The 15,664-nt window shown below is 48.8% G+C and overlaps 2 protein-coding genes across 3 annotated transcripts in view; both read right to left on the reverse strand.

The window, feature by feature from the left end:
- Positions 1-7,635, reverse strand: part of galnt14 (UDP-N-acetyl-alpha-D-galactosamine:polypeptide N-acetylgalactosaminyltransferase 14 (GalNAc-T14)) — a 70,437-nt gene extending 62,802 nt beyond the window's left edge. The window contains exon 1 of the mRNA XM_078093449.1: positions 7,103-7,635. Within this exon, the coding sequence (XP_077949575.1) occupies positions 7,103-7,276 (174 nt within the window). The 5' untranslated portion in view covers positions 7,277-7,635. The remainder of the gene's footprint in view (positions 1-7,102) is intronic.
- Positions 7,636-8,625: 990 nt separating this feature from the next.
- Positions 8,626-14,935, reverse strand: LOC120808291 (AN1-type zinc finger protein 3). 2 transcript variants are annotated; one of them, XR_013453398.1, is made up of 7 exons: positions 14,393-14,859; positions 12,077-12,117; positions 11,188-11,373; positions 10,967-11,032; positions 10,703-10,873; positions 10,330-10,571; positions 10,170-10,220 (listed from the first exon to the last, which is right to left on the reverse strand). XR_013453398.1 is itself a non-coding variant. In XM_040161126.2 (6 exons), the coding sequence occupies exons 1-6, from the start codon at positions 14,449-14,451 to the stop codon at positions 10,417-10,419; spliced, it is 678 nt and encodes a 225-aa protein (XP_040017060.1). In that variant the 5' UTR covers positions 14,452-14,935; the 3' UTR covers positions 8,626-10,416. The 2 variants fall into 2 exon arrangements, 1 of the variants encoding a protein (XP_040017060.1); XM_040161126.2 differs by having other exon boundaries at positions 8,626-10,571; positions 14,393-14,935.
- Positions 14,936-15,664: the final 729 nt, after the last annotated feature.

Genomic DNA, 15,664 nt, shown 5'->3' on the forward strand with positions numbered 1-15,664 from the left:
GGCCGTTCTCCACTGTGTGTCTGTGTGCGTCTGTGTGCGTGTGTGTGTGCGCGTGTGTGCGTGTGTGCGTGTGTGTGTGTGGGTGCATGTGTGTGTGTGATTATGCACGAGGGGACAGATGGGCAGCGATTGAACGTTACCTCACAGATGCTCACTTTACCCTCCACATACAGGAGACATGGTGATGGACGTCAGCAACTTCTCACTCGTCTTTGAATTCATTTCAATGACACATGATGTGAAACGCTGTGTGTGAATGCAGATACATCAGCGTGTATGAAGATACGTAGATGTGTATCTCTTTACATGCATAGAGATACATGTATGTATATATATACACATATATATATATATATATATATATATATATATATATATATATATATATATATATATATATATAAGATAAGATACAGATGTATACACACAAACTATCAAGCGAACAGGAGAAGTAATAAAAAAGTAATAAAGGCAGAAGTTTGCCTTCTGTATGAAAACACACACCCAAGGACGTAATAACAACACAATCTCACACACACACACACACATTCATTTTAGGTGTGTGTGTGTGTGTGTGTTAGAGGTGTGAGCACAGTTTAAAGCCTTCAATCTAATCCCCTTTTCTTTATTGGCCTCGAGCAGCGCGGCGAGTAAGGGAATACACAACAATGTGCGTGTGTGTTTGTGTGTGTGTGCGTGTCTTTGTTGCAGAGAGTGGAGCAGGGGGAGGAAGAGGAGGAAAGAGGTGGAGGAAGAAGAAGGAGATAGAGGGAGCGCTGGTTTAAATCCTCCCGGTGATATTGCTTTCTTCACTCTCTCCTGCAAAGAGATTAACTGCTAATGGAGAGGTGGAGATGCTATTAGCCCCGACAACAACAACAACAACAACGACTACAACGACAACTACTACAACAACAACAACTACAGCGACAACAACAACAACGACAACTACTACAACAACAACGACAACTACTACAACAACAACTACAGCGACTACAACGACTACAACAACAACAACTATGACAACACCGACAACAACAAAAACAACAACAACGACTACAACGACAACAGCGACAATGACTACAACAACAACAACGACTACAGCAACAACAACAACAACAACGACGACGACGACTACAACAACTACAATGACGGCGTTTGTAGTTTTTTTATGAAGAATAGATGTTTAGCTGTGACTCAAGTCAGGTCCTAACGATCCCTTATTCCTTATTAATAAGGATTTTATAGATACGAGTATCCACATCGGTGCTTTTCAACACGTTATGAAGAAGAGAGACAGAGACAGAGAGACAGAGACAGAGAGACAGAGACAGAGAGACAGAGACAGAGAGACATTGTCCTCCTGAGATCGTAGGCGGACGAATGACACGTTTTAATGATATAATAAATGTTTACATGTGTCATTCAGTTTGTTCTGTCGGCTCTAAAGCACTTATTCTGCTCCCTGTCGCCTCACTGCCGCCATCTCTCCCTCTCTCTCCCTCTTCCTCCCTCCTTCTCCCTCCTTCCTCCCTCTTCCTCCCTCTCTCTCCCTCCTTCTCCCTCTTCCTCCCTCCTTCTCCCTCCCTCCCTCTCTCCCTCCCTCTTCCTCCCTCCTTCTCCCTCTTCCTCCCTCTCTCTCCCTCTTCCTCCCTCCTTCTCCCTCTTCCTCCCTCTCTCTCCCTCCTTCTCCCTCTTCCTCCCTCCCTCTCTCCCTCCTTCTCCCTCCTTCTCCCTCTTCTTCCCTCTCTCTCCCTCCTTCTCCCTCTTCCTCCCTCCTTCTCCCTCCCTCTCTCCCTCCCTCTCCCTCTTCCTCCCTCTTCCTCCCTCCTTCTCCCTCTTCCTCCCGCCTTCTCCCTCTCCCTCTTCCTCCCTCTCTCTCCCTCCTTCTCCCTCTTCCTCCCGCCTTCTCCCTCTCCCTCTCCCTCTTCCTCCCTCTCTCTCCCTCCCTTTCCCTCTTCCTCCCTCTCTCTCCCGCCTTCTGCCTCTTCCTCCCTCCTTCTTTTTTCCTCCCTCCTATACCTCCCTCCTATTCCTCTTCCTCCCTCCTTCTTCCTCCTTATCCCTCCTATTCCTCCCTCCTTCCCTTTCTTTCTCTCTCCTATTCCTCCCTCCTTCTCCCTCCTTCTCCCTCTTCCTCCCTCCTTATCCCTCCTATTCCTCCCTCCTTCTTCCTATTCCTTCCTCCGTCTCCTTCTTCCTCCCTCCTCTTCCTCCCTCCTCCTCCCTCTTCCTCCCTCTGTGTGTTTCTTTGTCTTCTAAATGTTGTTTTCGTCTCATGTTATTATCTCGCATCACTTTCTCTCGTACTTTGCTGTCCTCCCTTTTCCGTCCTTGCTGTACATTTTTCTTTCTTGTTCTTTCCTTTGTGCTCGTTTTGTTCTTCTCTCTCGTCCCTCAGTTTTTATAAATCCCTCTTTAGCCCCCCCCTGTTATCTTTCTCCCTCAGTGTCTTTATCCTCACTTTACCTTCCACTCTCTATAAACTAGATTGATGGCTTAATCCTACATGCATCAAGGTGAGAATTACAATTTTTGCACCAGTGCGCACACACACAGACACACACACACACACACACACACACACACACACACACACACACACACACACACACACACACACACGCACACACACACACAGACTCCATCCTTTCCTCTCTCGGCCTATTTTGACATTCACAGAAGTAACCAGGCAGAACATCTGGCTTTCAGGGAGTCCAGATGAAACAACCTCACAGGATCATTCAAACACACACACACATGTTGAGAATGTACAGTTATTGTAATGTAGTTTTTTATTTACACGTGCATTTAGTGATAATGCATATATATATGCTTAATATATATATATATCAGAGCTAACAGCTAATGGTGCCCATAGCTAACTGAGTAAGTATCATTTATTTCCGCTTTACTTTATATTTGGCTTCTGTGGATTGTTGGACGCATCGCTAGTGATGATCTTTCCCTCTGTGCGTCTGTGCTTTATTACCCCCCCATCTACCCGCCCCTTCAGCAGCCGCGTTAACCTGGTTTCTCTTCATCCATAAATCCAATTAAGGAAACCAGATTTCTGGGAAAAATATAAAAAAGGCTCTGGCCACTGGGGAGATGTGACAGTGAACTGGTCTCTATTCTCACATATCGCCTCTGCGTGTCTGTGTGTGTCTGTGCGTGTGCGTTTCTGTGTGTGTGTGTGTGTGTGTGTGTCTGTGTGTGTGCGTGTCTGTGTGTGTGTGGCACAAGTTGGGACACAGATCTCAATACAACATAAATGACACATATGAATGTGATTTAAACACATATAAACACTGTAGTTATGATTTATTGGCACTGCTAATTATCAAACTGCTTTCAGTTTCCTGTGTGTGTGTGTGTGTGTGTGTGTGTGTGTGTGTGTGTGTGTGTGTGTGTGTGCGTGCGTGTGTGTGTGTAACATTGCAGTCAAAGATGCCTGATTATGCCGCATCCTCAACCAAAAAAAAAAAAGAAAATCACATTTATGCTGATTCTCGCCGTTTCTTTTCTGAATCCTCTGAATCATTTATAAAGGACGGAGAGATGGCGAGGGGGAGGTGTGGGGGGAGGGAGGCAGGGTGAGGGGGGGTGTAGGGATCCAAAACACCCAACACAACAAACACTTTCTTGTGCTTCTACACGCTGATTGCAAATTGCCCGTCTGTGTTTGGTAACGGTTCTGTTCATGTGGCCGACGGCAGAAAGACGTCGCGTATCCGCCGGCTGGCTCTGACTTTTGACCCCTCCGGCCGCTCCTCGTGAGGGAGGGGGACGTTTCTTTAAGCGGAGGGCCAAAGAGGAATATCGACTACGCGCTGAATGACAGGAAGTCCGTGACGTTTGCGTTGATGGAACAACTATCAATGACATGTCGTCTTCTCACTGAAGTTCATTTGTCCCTTAATGTGGTTTTTAAAAGTCGCCGTTTCAACTGAATGTGGCGAGGTTTTTTTTTTTTTGGTCAGGTGACTTGGGGACCCGTTGAACCGCAGCTCTATTTCTCAAACGAGGCCCTCAGAGCCGGAGGCCGGTCTACTCAGCCGACCCGGGGGGGCACTCATATAAAACATTATTATTATTATTACTGTTCCCCCCCTGGAAGCCGGTTACGGCGGCTCTGAAAACTCATTTCCCTCTCGTCTTGTCCGTGAATACCTCCCGATAGGCCGAGGGAGGGAGAGAGGAACAATAACTGCATCGCGTGTGACGGGGAAATGAATAATTTCAACCGCCTGCGCGCGCGCGTGCGTGTGTGTGTGTGTGTGTGTGTGTCTTGTGGGGCATTGTGTGTGTGTGCGATTGGCCGTTGTGATACATGAGGCACAGATTGGTGCATCGATCTTGTTTCCTCAAGAAGAAGAGAGAGAGAGAGAGAGAGAGAGAGAGACCAGGTTACTGATGACTGAATTTTGTCCCCCAAACTGCACGTCAACAATCCTAACGAATCATAACGAGCAGAAAAGCTCTTTAAAAGCAGGAAAAACACAACAACAAAGAGAAAGTTGGACGAGGATCCTGAAGATCACGACGTAATGAAGCCGTGGTTCACACGCTGGATAAACAGCTAAAAAACAACCAGACTCCATTGAAGAAAACAGCACTTTAAGCTCCTTCCACCGTCGCTTCATTCAAGCTCGACAGAAACAAAGCAAATGAAAACATTCTGACCTCCAACGGTCACTCTGCTTCGTCCAGATGGACTTCACATATTTTAATAAAAGCCCTTGAACATCAAATATGGGTTCAGAAGCAATTTCACGGGGAAAATAACTGAAGGTTAACCAGCATATTTCCACTATTTCTGATCCCGAGGAAAGGAAGAACATCCTCTGAGGAAAGGAGATACATACTCAGAGGAAAGGAATTGAATCCTCAGAGGAAACGAAATGAATCCTTAAAGGAAAGAAATATATGAAGGGCCGTGCACGCTCCAACCTGACTGCTTCAAAGGCTCTCAGTGTGTGTGTGTGTGTGTTCTCCACTTTTCTTGCACGTATGCAGATGAGGGTGTGATCCTGCATATAAGCACTTCTGTGTGTGTGTGTGTGTGTGTGTGTGTGTGTGTGTGTGTGTGTGTGTGTGTGTGTGTACGTGTGCGCGAGCAGGAGTGGCGTCCCTTGCACAGGAAGTGCTGGTGCTGGTTGGTAAACAGGAGTGACTGTGAAAAATGGGAGGTGTGTATCAATACGTGAACAGTGCACAACGCCACGAGTACTGCCATATATATATATATATATATATATATACACACTGTATACATGTGTATATCAGAAGCATGTACACCGGATCCTGCAGAGAACAACACAAACACCTGCTGTTGATGTTTTTAACATATTTATCCACATTTACAAAGCGCCGAATATTCTCACCTGCCAGCTGTCCGACTGAACCGCGGGCTGCATTTACATGCACATTAATAACCCCATTATTCCGTAATTAGGCCAATAATGAGGGTAAGAGCCCATGGAAACAACATCTGATTACATGCATAAGGAAGCGTCGTCGCAGGAACGCGTGCTGGCGTCTGTGGGAACGGAGCTTTTCCATCAGGAGGACCACCAGAGGACACAAGGGGACACGTTTCTGAGGAACCTTTGAGGGACCCATTAGCTCCTCCCCTCACAGAGAGGGACCCATTAGCTCCTCCCCTCACCGGGTCTGCAGCCTGGATGGCCTCCAGGAGCCAACCATCAAGGAGAGAACATCCGGCCGAGGGATGGTTGGAGTTTATTTCACGCTTTGTGTACGGAGAACGTTCTCATTAGAACTCCGTCTTTTCCCGTTGGAGCTCATCGTGAATAATGTGCCGCTGCACGGAAGGCTCCAAACGGAGTTCTTCTGTTCTGAGAGGAACAGAACGCGATGAAAGGAGGCGGCGTGGACCTGCTGACGGATCCCACACCGATACCACGGCTTGAAAACGACACACACACACACACACTCACACGACCCTCCTCTCCCCCCGACCGGCTGAGTGGATGCAGCTGTTCCTTCCCCTTCTCCTCAAGTACTTTAATTACATTTCAGATCTCACATTTGAGGCATTTATCTGGTCAGCGTACAATGAGAGCAACAGCAGATTAAGCCCGGCTTGACAAGCTCCTCCCACTCACACGCACGATTAGCATACTGTTACTGACTGAGAAGTCGACACATTTTCTAATGATGCACAGCTTCTCGAAACAAACGAGAGCGCAATCGTTCTGTTGTTTAGCAGACTTTATTTTGGGGGGGGGGGTTCTCCTTGAAGAAAGCTTCTTCTTATTTTAATCTATGTCACTGAAGCAGGTTCACTCCCCCGAATCGACACCTGACCCCTCACCTGACTCAGCACGCAGGTATGACAACAACGATCGAAGACTGTGTGATGTTAACGCTACTTTATTATATATAGAGAGAGAAATGGATTCTCTCCAAAATACATGTGTGAGTTTGTGTGCGTGTAGTTCAATAATAAACGAGGTAAGCGAGGCCGATCAATACAATTCATCCCACCAGACGCACACTTCACACTTCCTGCAGAGCACAACATGGGCCGACACCAGAATGAGCCCACTTACCTTCGCCAGAGGGTGTTTGTGTATTATTATGGGAATATATTATGATATACATGGGAGTACATAGCTTAGTACAACCGGGAGGATATTTGTGCATTTACTTAAGTTCTAACAGAAGTGTCTCAGATTCATCTCAACGTTTCAGAGGAAACTTTCTACTTTTTTCACAAATCCGAATACTTAATCTTAAGATCACGAAAAAGAAAAGTCATAAAATGAAACTATCTGCTTTTTTACAACAATCATCACAACTCGTCCACCATTCTCTTCTGTTAGGAACATTTTACTGATCATTTATTCGTAGTGGCGCTGCTATAATCAAGACTTTTGACTTGTTATTTCGCAGCATGAATTACAAACTATCCTCCAGGTTTGGATAAAAGGACACATATCTGGGGACAGAAAAACATCCACTAATACGGACATAAACTCGTGATATTACGGGCGGTGCAGCCTGCGGGGACACTGCTGTTAACTCCACACGCACACGCACACGCACGGAAGGACAGGTTGTGTCTCTACTTCACCTGGTTGGACACCGTCTCTCCGCCTCCGCCTCCTCCTCCTCCTCCTCCTCCTCCGCCTGCACCGGCACCGAGCTCCAGTAGCCCCCTCCGGCTCAGCGCCAGCAGGTAAACCAGCGCCCCCAGCCACACCAGCACGGCCACGGCCACCGCCAGCCGCCGACAGAGACGCTTCATTTTGCGGCCGGGAGGAGCCGGCGGCGCCGCTGCCCGGCTCTCCGTCAGAATCCCATTTGTAACAGAAGCGAGGGGAGAAGAAAAAGCACCACCACAAGCGGAGGAACCGGAGGAACCGGAGAAGCTCCCGGGAGTGAAGACAAGTCGGTCCCGGTGAAACACTGACTCCCCCCTCTCCCTCCCCTCACTCTCTCTCCCCCTTCTCCCTCTCTCCCTCACTCTCTCTCCCCCTTCTCCCTCTCTCCCTCACTCTCTCTCTCTCTCTCTCTCAACTCACAGAGGCTCGAGCGCTCCTCTGACTCGCCTGGTAGCTCAGTGCGCGTACGCGCGTCCGTCCTGAAGCCGCGTGGAGCTCCACCTGCCGAAACACGCGCACGCGCGCACACGCCTCCCCGACTGTCATGAAGCGGAGCGGAGGGAATCTTCCCTTTAGCGGTGACGAAAGGGAATAAAGAATAAAACAGAATATAACAGCGGATTCAGCAGACGGACATTAATCATTTAGGTTTCTTTTCGGAGCAAACAGGCCGATTCATTTGAATGTTTTCTCAACTGTTCAGACAGTTGAGCAGCGGGTGCGATGAACCCAGGGCTCCCAGTAAGAACCCGGTGGGGGTTCATTGGGCAGACTGGGAGAAGTACCCGCATGTTTTATCTCAATAAATCATGTTGCATGTTGCGTTAAACATGCGGATGAGACTGAGAGGAACTGTCTTAGTGCGCCATCTAGTGGTCACATTCTCTCCACATGTGGAGACTTTTAATGAAGAAATAAGTCTTTCTAGTCATGGATGTGTAATGTTCAGTTCACCACTAATACATGAGGATGATGTATCGTAGATTAGGCCGCCGGGTAGAATATTAACCAGCTACAACATGAGGGATGCTCACATATGAATGCATCAGTAACCTGAATAAAGAATCATTTTGTAAATGAAGCACACTGAATATACTAAGAGAAGCAACTTTCATTTAATTTTAAATGAGTTGTGGTAAAGATAACTATCCTACCCCCCTTGTTGTTTCTATATTTAAAGTCATGTTTGCATAAACTCACTTTAGTGGAAACTAAATTAATTCTTTAACCACGAAAGCCAATTAGAGCTCATCAATCGCTATGGGAGATTATCGTAGTGTGACCTCATTACCTTTAAATGATCATTACGACCAATCGGCAGCATTAAACTATTTCTGCTCCGTAGTTTATTATTAAATGTGACCAACAACATAACCTACATGGTATAAATGTAATATAAGATGTAATAAAATAAACTGATGGATGTTCTGGCATTTTGTTCATAGTTTATTGTGAGATAAAACCTATTCAAACAGAACAACACAGACACACGTCCTCTAATCCAGTTTATTTTCCTCAGCAGAAAATGGAACACCATCAAATTAAAAAGGAGAAAATAGGACAGAATTATATTCTTGCTTTTTTAAATACATTTAACTAAATATGCCACTCTATGCTAAGGTGTAAGTAACTCAAACTGATATAAGGTTAAATAATTTCTCTAAAAAGGTACAGAAAGATATTCCATTTCTTCCATTTCTCATTAGCACTAAAAAAGAAAAGAAAGAGGAACAAGTTTTCCAGAATATCAAAACAAGAAGCAGAGCTCCCGGCGTCCTCGCTGCGTTCTCATTGGATAAGAGCAACAAACAGGAAGTCCTGATTAGCATAGTTAAGTGGTGTCTGGTTATAAGGGCTTCCTCCCCCCTCCTTCCCCTCCCCCATGAGGTCATTGGTAAAGAAAATAAAAAAATGATGCCTGTAGTTTATTTTGACATTGAAGGAATTCATCATCAGATTGCATTTTTAATAAAGATTTCCGTACCGCCGTTAAACAGAATCACAACGTGAACTTTGATTACCCAGAAAGGAAGGAACTGAAAGAAAAGTGGATTTTGGTGGAATCCGCCTTTAGGAGAGCAAGAGGTGTGTAACTGAACAACAGTCCAATGCTCGAATCTGATGAAGATGAACCAAAGGTTTATGATGACGACACAACCCAAACGAAGGAGTCCTTCTTCCCCTTGGGAGGGGGGGAGGGGAGGGGGGGGGGGGGGGGGCACGTCTCCAAGGTAACCAGCTTTTTGGCTCATTTATCAAAGTCCACATGTGTGCTGCCCATCAACATGACGTCACCGGCTCAACCCGCGGGACAAAAAACTCCTTTAGTGAAATGAATGAAAGCAAAGCAAAAGAAAGAAAATCATAACATTTTAAGAATTACACCCCCCCCCCCCCGCCCCCCCAATCTGAGAATTAAGTGACACCTCGTCCACAAAACACATGGAAATAAATTAAAGAGCGATTTAAAGGGCCGCGCGTCATTCCGATTCAACGCTCCGGCTCGTCATAAACTTTACTTTCTTAACGAATACAGACTCTTTGCCCTTAAAACAACGACGGCCCGGTGGGGGGGGGGGGGGGGGGGGTCTGCTACTGTTTTTTACCCTGGGGGGAGGGGGGGGTTCTCGTCCGTGTGAGCAGAGGCAGGGGTCGGCTGTATTGTCCACGACACCTTGTCGAAGCAGTAAAAACAGAGCTGGTCACCGTGACGACCACATGGGGGAGGGGGAGCATCCTCACCACACATGCACGGGTACAGCATCGCTGGTACCGTGCACGGGACCCCCCCACGTAGGCAGAAGAAGTGAAATGGATGAGGGAGGATGATGATGAGGAGGAGGAACAAGAAGAGGAGGAGGAGGAGGAGGAGGAGGAAGGCGGGGTCACAGGTTTGATACTCCAACCCCGTTCTGGCGACCTGAGGAGCGGACGTTGAGGGAGGGGGGGGGAGACACGGAGAAAAAAGAATCCCAACGGATCAGTTCGGTCTCCATGAAACAGGAAGGGAGCGAAGGGCGTCTCTGCGGCGCCCTTCCTCTGGAGACGGGTGAGGGGGTGGGGGGGTTGGGTTAAGGCTCTGTGTGTGTGTGTGTGTGTGTGTGTGTGTGTGAACATGCGATACTTGAACTTGCCCCGCCCCCCCCCCCCCCCCGGGCACCCTCTCTCAAACCGGACGCCAACAGGCTCAGATCAGATGTGGGACATTACGAGCTTGCTCCTCCTCTTCCTCCCTTAGGCCCCTCCCCCTCCACAAGCGCCTGGTCTCCGGCGGGACGGCCGATCAGGAGCACTCCTCCCCGATGCGTTGGCACGAGCGGCCCACCTTGCGGTCCAGCTTCACCATCTTGAGGACGGCCTCCTCGCGGCCGCGGCCCAGGTGGTCGAACAGGCAGTCGTGCTGCTCGGGGAGACGGTGAAGCATGCAGAACACGTAGCCTGGGGGGGGCAACCAGAACCAACCGCTTCAGAACAGTTTGAGTAGAATTTAAAAAGCTTCATCAGACCGCCGAGTTAAGCCGAGTGGGGGCAGGTGGCGTTGCCCGCGGCGACGGGGCCGGTTTACTCACCACAGCGGCAGGAGCCCAGTTCCTGCTGCACCAGCTCCAGTTTGGTTTGGCAGCGGAAGCAGCGCCGGCGGTTCTTCTGCTTGGGCGTTACGGGGGCCTCCTCGCCGCTCCCCTCCTTCCCGTCGGGCCGCGGCCGCTTCTCCGGCGTCTCCTCGCTGTCAGAGTCCGACCCTAGAGGAGAAAGGCGTGGCGCAGAGGTTTGAAAGACGGGAGGGGGCATAGAGAGCTGCTGGTGCGGCTGCTGGGCGGGGGGGCCGGCTGTACCTGATTCTCGAGGACGTTTTGTTGGTGTGCCGAGAGTTCCTTGGGCTGTTTCTGTGGACGACGTGCCTGGAGAGGAAACCAGGAGACGGGACGTGAAAGGTCCTCTTCACACCAAGGAAATACTCCATGTACTGTGAATCCATGGTACTTATACATAAAGTACTCCCATGTGCTTTCAATCCATGGTACTGATGCAAGTACTCCCATGTGGTGTAGCTTACCTTCCCTCGTGCCGGGACATGTGGGCGAGGGCTCCTCGGTGGGCGGCGGCTTGGGGCCGGGGGGCGTCGTCGACGATGATGATTGGCTGCTGCTCGCGTCGCTACTGAAGACCGGCGACTGGCTGCTCCCGGCGCTCTGGAGGGGCTCGGGGGTGCAGTCCTCCCCCGGCTGCTTCTTCTGGACGTCTACGGTCGAATGTGGTTGATGTAATAAAAGCCGAACATTACATGAACAACATACATTCACCTGAAAAGGTTGTTTGTGCTCCACAGCATAAAAACAACACCTTTTCACCGCGGCTCCTCTCTCACATGATAGTTTTGTACGGTATTGATCCGTAGGGATATTATCCCCCCCCCCCCCCCCCGGAGCAGGTCGGCCTACATTACGGTTTCTCCTCCACATGTGGACTAACCCACTTCTGCGCGGCCTCCGGGACTCGCGAGTATCGAGTCTATTCTGAGCGGCGCTAGACTTGCCTCGCTCGCTGGTTGCCATGGCTACCGACAGCTGCAGCGCCACCCCAAAAAAACACCGACCGGGACGAGTATGAGAAAACTTCACAGGACTTTTTTCAAACTTTGCTGTGCCAATTCTGTGATAAACACATTTTGCTATAAATTCGTCAGAATAAAAGCCAACCTGTTATTTTATTAGGGAAGCGCTTTTATTTTGAAGAAGCAAACTCCTGACTGTGATCCCTTTAGGTCGGCATGAATCAGGTCCATTCAATGAGTGAACGCAGGTCGGCAAGACCTTTACATCTAACAGGTGAAGCATCGGCCTCTTTTTCAACATCACGTGCTCCATGAATCACCCGAGGGCGTCTCCTCGGTCAGAGGACCGCTCAGTCGATCACAGAAACACCGCCAAGGAGGGGAAACTTACCGGCAAAACATTTGGAGCAGAGGTTCATGGTCTCGCTGGACCTGGAGAGAGAGAAAGAGGGGGAGGGGGGGATAGAGGGGGGGGGTGTCAGTGACCTCCTCACATGTGACACACAAATGGTTCGTGGTGATTGATCATCTGCTAGAAGCAGGAAGACTTGTTCTCCCACCGCGCTGTTTGGAAGGTAGCAGGTGGAGGAACAGATGGAGCTGCACAGCTCACATGAACATTACACATCACATGATGCTGAGCGTCAGACATCCCAACACATGAGCGTCCCCAACGTCTTCGGTTTGACCATTCGCCGTGACAGGACGTGTCGGGAGGAGGGGGAAGCAAGCGGCCGGCTGTAAACAATTCATTCACACGTGAAGCACGCGGTTGTTGTTGTAATGGATGTGATTATTTTACGACGCTGCTATTGATTTCATTTCTTCCAGGGGGGACTGACAAGTTTCCCCGCTGCTCGTCCTACGCAGGAAAGTGAAGGCCAACGGGAGGGGCGGCTAATACGGCCCGGCTCAAATGTGACACGCCGAGGGGGCGGGGCCTGGCGTGCCGCCCGAGAGGCAAAAGGTGTTTACTTTGTATGCGTAGTTTGCGTGAAGGAGCAGGTTTAATGGTTTGATAAAGCAGTTTTATTACTTTCCTAATCAGGGTTATTCATGCCAATAAATGCCTGTGAACTTCCCACATGCAGGTGGCATCAGGCCTGATGCTTAGCTCCTGTAGTTAGCTAAAGAAGCTAAAACCCAGCCAGCTACTTAAAGGGAGCCTACGGGCAGCTAGCTAAAGGGAGCCAACGGGCAGCTAGCTAAAGGGAGCCAACGGGCAGCTAGCTAAAAGGAGCCAACGGGCAGCTAGCTAAAAGGAGCCAACGGGCAGCTAGCTAAAAGGAGCTAAATGCCAGATGGCAAACATCTCCAATAAACAAAATGTCAACAAAAAAGTTCAATACTGGTTTTCTCCTCAAGCTACGTTTTTTTTAAATTATTTATTTATATCTCTGCCGGTTTAACTTCTTACTTAGTGCTGAAACCAAGTCAAACATGACGAGGTGCTGAGAACACAACTTGGTCATCAGATAGCGGGGCGGGTGGAGGGTGGGTGGAGGCAAACACTGATAACACTGAAGCAGGCCTTCCACCTTGAACCCTGAAGGAGGGTCAGACGGAGGGCTGCAAGTCGTATTATTTCACACATTAGGAAGAGCCTGATGCGTCCGTACCGACAGGTGAATCCAGGAGAGCAAACACAGGTGAAGAACACGCCTTCATCTAAAGTGTCAATCACCCCCCCATGAAGAGTCAGCCCTGAAATGAACCCCACGTGCACTATGAGCATCTTATCAATATAAATGTATCTTTTTAAACCAATAATAAAAGGGAAACTTTGTTGCCCAACAAGAGTGAGTACTAAAGAGAAGTACCATCACTGAGATGTGACCATGAATATTCATAAGCCATCCTTTAAAAATACTAAATGTCAGCTCAACAGAGTCCTCTGCCCAGAGGCCTCGAGCCAACACACACACACACACACACACACCTGTGTCACCCGGCAATGACAGGTGGGGGGGTGGGGGTACCAAATGACAGGTCATGTGACAATGTCAGAGTCTTCCTGGTTGTGTGTGAGTGTGTGATATATTGGTAGTGGGTTGACCCCCCCAGGGAGGTTAGTAATGAAATAACAGGATTCTTAAAAAGGTATTTTTAAATGTTTCAGCTACTTTAAACACGCACTCACAGCCCACTGGGGAGAAACAGCTGTTAAATAAAAAGGTGTGCGTGGTCACATCGGTGAATCACATCCGGTACGCAGCGCACATCCACCGACTGTGAGAGACATAACTCCGATAAAAGCGGCTTCATAAGCACCGCCCGCCTCGCACTCCGCGCGGGTCACGTGGTGCTCGTTTCAATGTGGATCTTTATTCGAGGCGACTCAAGAAAACGGGGTTTAAAAAAAAAACCCAGAAGAAATGAGGGAACCTGCTGGCAATCAATCATGTGTGTGTCGGTTCCGTCACGAACCGCCTTCAACACCCGATGTAGCGCGGTTTAAAACGGCCCGGCCCGGCTCGGGTAACGTCCAAAGCGGCGTTACAAAACCCGGTAATTGCTGGAAATGCGAGTCCAGTTTTTTAAAAGCTGGGAGGTTTATTTATTAGCCAAGTTCCCAACCCCCCACCCTCCGGCCTGCTCAACGGAACAACAACAATGGGTTTGGACCGGTTCAACCCGCTGGGCACGTTCACTCCGGATTGAACGAACATCGGGGCTCAACGCGGTTCACGTCCAGCTGCTCTCTTACCCCCAGAATCCACACGTACACCGGGGAGGTAGTTTGCTTCGTTCGCTGGTGTCCCCCATGACTTCCAACGAGGGAGAGATAGAGACGGGGAGGGAAGGGGGGGTGGGGGGCGGTATGGAAACTCGAGGCCGGGGATGAGTCCGCGGCCTGGTCGCTCAACAGAAGAGAAAAGAAAAACGATCCGACGCTAGAGTTGAACAAAAAAAACGTAGAATGTTCCTCTTGCCCCGTTTATAGTCCACGCGTCGGTGTGGAAAAGGTGCGAACTCGGCCCCTTTCGGCCAGAAGAAAACCATCCGTTAAGTGAAACAAAACGGCTCAGTTTAAACCGGAATAATTGAACGGCACTCGAAGCGATCAGCTGGACGTTCGGGCGGAACCATCGAGGAGCACAAAGCGGGGGGAGCCGGTGACGCGACGCGGAGGAACACCCAGAAAACCGAGCGGCTGTGCGCGGATATCAATACAAACTATTTACGCCGTGTTACGTACACGGGAGGGGGGTGAAAATAAAGAATACGCACTTTAAGGAAGTTCCCCCCCCCCTCCTTGCTGTTAGTGAACACCCCCATTCTGGTGCAGAGTCCGCTGTGCCGGAAACGCGTCCGTCAAACCACAAATGTCAATATTGCCCAACGAAATGAAGGCAAACGAGCCACAAACGTGTAAACTCGACTAAACGTGAACAACAATGACAAAGTAGACGTTGTTCGTTGCCGTGTTTCTCTTTCAGATCAGTAAAAACACGGAGTGTGTCAGTTTGGCTCGCTGTCATCCGTGTTTCCTGATTGCACACATCTCTGAAATTAAGTACAGGTTCAGGTTCATTTATTAAGTAAATGAACCTGAAATGGGATTCTATCAAACTGTTATCAGCATCTGTTAGCAGATCTGTAGCATTTCTAAATAAGCATTCGGCAATTAAAACGTCACCTTATTGAGCGGATATGTTCAATGTACGAGACACACGAAGCAGAGAGTTGATTTACAAGTTGAATATTAAAGTTTCTTTGTCTGCTTTAGTGATGCTGGAAAATAAATACCATTTTTTTCTTCTAGAAAGATTACAACTCATTGTGGATGAAAACCATTAAAATATGAAGTAATATATGAAGCAATAAAAGTGGATCCCTCCTACAGGCCGGAGTAGACTGTTAGTCGACCACATGGTCCTGAAGGTCGGGGCCTCCTGCAGCGGCGGACCTCTAGTCAGTGATAACGCCGGAGACCCACATGGTCGATCAGTTCAAATCCTGTTCTCACACCCGGGGA

This window comes from Gasterosteus aculeatus, chromosome 18, assembly GCF_964276395.1.
Source record: "Gasterosteus aculeatus chromosome 18, fGasAcu3.hap1.1, whole genome shotgun sequence".
Classification (NCBI taxonomy): Eukaryota; Metazoa; Chordata; class Actinopteri; order Perciformes; family Gasterosteidae; genus Gasterosteus; species Gasterosteus aculeatus.

Coding starts and splice junctions, on each gene's coding strand:
- LOC120808291 (XM_040161126.2), bottom strand. CDS start 14,451: ATGGGGGACACCAGCGAACGAAGCAAACTACCTCCCCGGTGTACGTGT. Junction 10,874..10,966: donor AAAACGTCCTCGAGAATCAG/GTACAGCCGGCC, acceptor TTTCTCCTCTAG/GGTCGGACTCTGACAGCGAG. Junction 10,572..10,702: donor ACTGGGCTCCTGCCGCTGTG/GTGAGTAAACCG, acceptor TGCCCCCCCCAG/GCTACGTGTTCTGCATGCTT.